Raw genomic sequence first — 5,215 nt, forward strand, 5'->3', positions numbered from 1 at the left:
CCATTAAACCACTGCAGCTCAGTGTAACACACACCATTAAACCACTGCAGCTCAGTGTAACACACACCATTAAACCACTGCAGCTCAGTGTAACACACACCATGAAACCACTGCAGCTCAGTGTAACACACTGTTACACCACTGCAGCTCAGTGTAACACACACCATGTTTAAAGTCCTGGTAAAGGAGGCGCTGAGGGACAGCAGTTGGACTCTGACCAGGAAGGAAACTCTTCCTGTTAGCAGCCTTCCTTTCTTTAATAATCATTTTCTATTGTAATAAAAAAGATAAACATCTACAACATATAATTATAAATCAACATTTTTAATGCATGTTGAATTTTGGCTTCTGGAGGACATTTTTGAAGTTTAGGAGGATGGATTATCCCTCCTCCCCTCTTTTATAGTTTTTAGTGTACTTTAAAGGTCTGCAGAAGTAAACTTTCTTCACCAAATAAGGCAAATCTGCTTCCAAACATCAAACGTCTACATAACTGTGTCACATATTTACACTGTTGGAATTCAGATACATCCAGGGAATGTGTCATGCCATGGAAATGAAAAATAAAGTTAGATTAATAACTTTATTGAATCTGCAAATATTGCTCATGTGAAGGAGGAAACAGGGAGTCCACTTCAGGGTTCTTTGGAACGTGATTTATGCGGAATTCCCTTCCTGACCCAACCTGGACTCAAACCTGCAGCCTCAGGACCATAAGACCGCAGAACAAACCACCACAGCCGTGGCTCAGGTACAGATTAGGAAGGAATATTTCTGACATGGTCCAGGCAGGTTGTTCCTGAGAAGAGAGCCTGGTGTTCAAACAGGGAGAAACATTGTGCTGAGCAGAAATCCTGTTCGTGTCCGTCTGTGTCCAACACACTCGGGTATTACCGCTGTGTCACGCTAAGTTACAGAAACACTTCAGGAGATTTACTGTGTTCAGTGGAGCCACTGGGAGCACTGGTCTGTGAGGGGGCAGAGAAACGAGCTCGTCTGGACTCTGAGTAAGGAGCTTAGAGCCACTTTATGGCTACAACCACAGCCTATTATCAGCCGAAACCCACTCAGCTGCCTGCAAACTGACGCAGCAGAGAAAAAAAACATCTGTCACGACTGGATCAGAGACGGGAGCAGGCAGCAGCTGATGTTCATCCAGCTTGTTAGGAGTAAATCCTGTTGGTATATCCTGTTAGGATTACTGCACAGATACTGGAGCTCCAGGAATGCTGTTAAACATGGCCGCTCGGCAGCGCTCAGCAGCACGGATACTGTAATTCCCTATAGAAGTATCATTAAATACATCATAACGATACCATAGGAGGAAACATCATTAGGCGGCTTTAATTACCTCGGAGTTAAACACCAAAGGTCCGTGTTGAGTCTCTGCAGAAGGTGGGATTTTATCAGCGCTACACTAAAATGACCCCTTAAGTTAATCTTTACAAACCAGGAGGCAGAAGTTAGAGAATAAAGGAGCCACAGAAAACCTCTGTCTGTCTGTTAGAAACTCTGTTTCTGTGGCCTGGTGTGGTCCAGAGCTGCTCGCTTCCACAGAGGAGCAACAACACACGTCTAAACGTGAGTAAGAGCTCGTCAACAACCATCCTGAAGCAGCAGCAGCAGCTCAGGTGATTTTCAGTCATCAGTCACCTGCCGGCAGCTCGTTTCCTCAGAGCTCCTGTCTGCGGTCCAAATACAACCAGAGAAAAACCCCATTAAGGTCCGTTATCTTTCTACAGCCCTGGGAGAGCCGTAAAAACGGTCCTGAAAGCAACAACTACATCATTTATTGATAAAGCTGCAACAGGAAGTCGAGGAAATCTAAAAGTATGAACTGTGAGTCAGCATCAGGCTGCTGTTCTTCGGCTCGTTCAGGATTTCTGCTGCTGACACTTCTGTACCTGTCCAGATGTTTCCCTTTATCTAAAAGACTTTTCAAACAGAAATTCATCCAGCTTCCAGCTCTGCTTCTGTCTCCTTATGCTACTGTTAGCTTTTAGCTCATCCTTTGCTCCTTTTAGCTTTAGCACTGATTGTTCTACTTGTACCAACGGTTTTGCTAATATTAGCATCTGTTTTAGCTTCTGCTTGGTTAACGTTTCAAACTTCAGTTTCAGCTGTTCTGCAGAAAATGAAAACTTTCTCGTTGGTTTGGATTTTGAACTCTTTTTGAGCCTTTAGGGGTTTGGATAACAGATGCAGTTCAACATTAAATGAAAGTTTGCTCAGCCTTCCACATGTGTTAGCTTCCCTACAGAAACAGCCGAAGTGACTGAAAATAGGTCATGAATGGTGACGCCCAGGAAGAGCCGTTTGGGACGGAGAACAGTGTAATCAGAGTATTTACTCTCAGATTAGTTGAGTAAAGGATGCAGATTAAAGTGCTTGTTTACATTGAGTGCGTACCCGCATTTCAGAGACGCAGGTCAGTATATCTGGTCAACGAGTGGAGTGTTTCAAAACCTTTATTTCTGTTTGCAGCCAGTAGCTTTACAGAACCACAACAGAACCAAAGGATCCATTTCGTTTGGGATCAGAACTTAAAATATCACGTCCACCTGCAGGAGCTGAAGGAACCTGCAGGAACCTGCAGGAACCTGCAGGAACCTGCAGCTTCACGTTCATTTAAAGGCAGAAAAATCAGAAACACACATGCACTTCAGAGACTTACTTCATCTGTTTGACGATGGTGCTTTTTCCTGACTCTCCAGCCCCTAGAGGACAAAGACAGGAGAAGACAGTGTCAACAGGGTGGATGTGAAAGACAAGAAGGAGGGAGGAGGAGGAGGAGGAGGAGGAAGTGGGGGGGGGAGAAAGGGAGAATCAGCCTCTTAAAATCCTACATGATGCTCAGCAGCAGCAGGGAGGTGAGGATGAGGATGCTGAAAGGAGCTTCATCCTTCCTGATTTTCCCATGAGACCTCCATCAGTCCTCCAGACCTCCATCAGACCTCCAGACCTCCTCCAGGTCTCCATCAGACCTCCTCCCTCTGCTTCATCTTACAGCTGATTTGATCAAATCCTTTAAAAACCCCAACCTAAGTCTATCTGAGGTCTGGGCCTGTCGTTGCTGCATCCTGCCATTTTCTCCTGCAGCTCCCATCATCTGAGCTGATCGGAACATCTCCCCACCTGCCACAGCTTTTTTTATTTTTTTATTTAAACCGGAACCGTCGGTGGGTTTCAAATAAAACCAAACGTTTCCTGAAAATCCCGTCATGTGAACGTCGTGTTTCTCTTTCTGGATTTAATTAATTAATTCCTTCCTTCCTCCTCACAGCCACACCTAGTTTTTTTTCTCTCTCTCTCTTGGACCCGGTGGGTGGGGGGTTCGGCGGGCGGGTTCGGGTCTTACCGAGCAGCAGCAGCTTCACGTCTTTGGCCGCGGTGATCCCGTCCTCCTTCAGGTTCTTCTCGATGGCTTTGCTCCGGTCCAGAGCCGCCCTCTCCTCTGCGCTCAGGGTACATCCCATGGTTAGAGAACACAGCTTGGTAGCGGTACCGGTTCCGAGGTCCAGGCAGGAAAACGCACCGACACACCGAGGATGAGTGGAAGTAGTGCTCGCGCTCCGCCTCAGATCCCTCCGTCTCTCTCGGGGCAGCTCCCTCTCTCAGGCCGGGGACAGAGGCGCCGTCAGCGCATTGACGTCTCCGGACCTCCCGGTTCGATCCACGGCGCGGGGCACGAAGCAGCGAGTCGGACCGGGTCGAGCCTCCGCAGCTGGGTGCTGATGAGGATGAAGATGAGGCTCCGTGTCTTCCTCTCTCTGGCTGTCGGTGAATCTCGCTCCCTTCTGTCGTTACTGCTGGGCGGCGGTGAGCAGCGCGCGCATCGCTCGGCTCGGCTCGGTTCGGCTCGGCTCGGTTCTCTCTCGCAGCGGACCCGTTCCTCCGTTCGGCTCCTCCGGGGACGCGCGCACTGTAAGCTGTACTGCCTCCCGGTAGCTCCGGTAGCGGCTCGCTCGGTTCCTCCGTTAGGTCGTCCGTCAGTTCGCTGATAGGCTGATGACGTCACGGCGATGAAAGCAAATGAGGAGGAAGAGCCGCCGCGCGCTCGGTGGCTCCGCCTGGTGGCGCAAACAGGAACTGCAGGCGCCTCGTTAAAACACTCAAAACGTGTCTGTTAGCAAAATAACTCCTGAACCACTGCACGGATTTTAATATAACTTACAGAAAGTAATCACTGGATGTGAATCTACAAGTTATTACCTTTTAGAGTCAACCTAATCCAAAATGGCCGCCACAGCTAATCAACTTTAGCCAACACAGAAATGTCAATAACTCAGTAAAATTTAAAGATATTGAGCTAAAAATGGATGTGTTGGTAGCTGAGAGTCATTCACAAAAGCTATTTCAAGCACAAATTGATTGCACCAGATCTATGATCGAAACGTTGCCATTACCCATTGGAGTTAGCTCTGTCTGTCTGTTAGCAAAATATCTCATGAACTGCTTGATGGATTTAAATGAAACTCTTAGGAAGTAATCACTGAATGTACACCTACAACCAAATGACTGTTGGAACCAACCCAATTCAAGATGGCCGCCACAGCCAACTGATTTTAGAAGACACTACAATGCCCAGATATGGAGCTAAAATTTACTGTGGTCGTGGCCGACAGCCATTCACAATACATACTTTTTTATTTCTTAACATCTTGTTACACTGCCTGAGATCACACATGATGTTTGACTCAAAGGGTTCTAACTCGTGTCTCAGCATGAGATGACTGCGGGTGATATGCATTCCTTTAATTTAAAACAAAAAGGAGATTCTTTTTGTCGAACAGAGAAAGGTTTAACAGCAGCAGGAACACAGACCAGACTTTGACACAGACGTAGTTAGATTTTGGTGAAACGAGCAGAAATAAACCATTCCTCCCTCACAGAACAAATCAAAGATCTGTGGGTTATTTTTAATAATAATAAAAAGAGCACAGATGTTTATCAAACACCTACTTGTTCTTTTCTGAGGAAGAGGAGAGGCTGAGCCCTGATGCAGGGAGTGGGAGGAGGGAGGAGGTGGCAGCAGGTCATTTACACCAACAAAATAATAAAAACCAGAAAAAGATCAAAGTGATGGGTGAGAAAAGGGAGGAGGGGAGTGATGGAGGGAGGAGGAGGGAGGAGGAGGGGAGTGATGGAGGTGCTGGAGGAGGAGGAGGGAGGAGGAGGGGAGTGATGGAGGTGCTGGAGGAGGGAGGAGGGGAGT

General features: G+C 47.2%; 1 protein-coding gene across 3 annotated transcripts in view; it reads right to left on the minus strand.

The window, feature by feature from the left end:
• Positions 1–3,992, minus strand: part of gnao1a (guanine nucleotide binding protein (G protein), alpha activating activity polypeptide O, a) — a 79,921-nt gene extending 75,929 nt beyond the window's left edge. For all 3 annotated transcript variants that reach the window (XM_017438985.2, XM_017438986.2, XM_037978304.1), the window contains exons 1-2: positions 3,359–3,992; positions 2,675–2,717 (exon numbers count right to left, since the gene is read on the minus strand). In XM_017438985.2, coding sequence (XP_017294474.1) covers positions 2,675–2,717; positions 3,359–3,476 — 161 coding nt within the window. In that variant the 5' untranslated portion in view covers positions 3,477–3,992. The remainder of the gene's footprint in view (positions 1–2,674; positions 2,718–3,358) is intronic.
• Positions 3,993–5,215: the final 1,223 nt, after the last annotated feature.

Source organism: Kryptolebias marmoratus, linkage group LG11, assembly GCF_001649575.2.
Source record: "Kryptolebias marmoratus isolate JLee-2015 linkage group LG11, ASM164957v2, whole genome shotgun sequence".
Taxonomy (NCBI): Eukaryota; Metazoa; Chordata; class Actinopteri; order Cyprinodontiformes; family Rivulidae; genus Kryptolebias; species Kryptolebias marmoratus.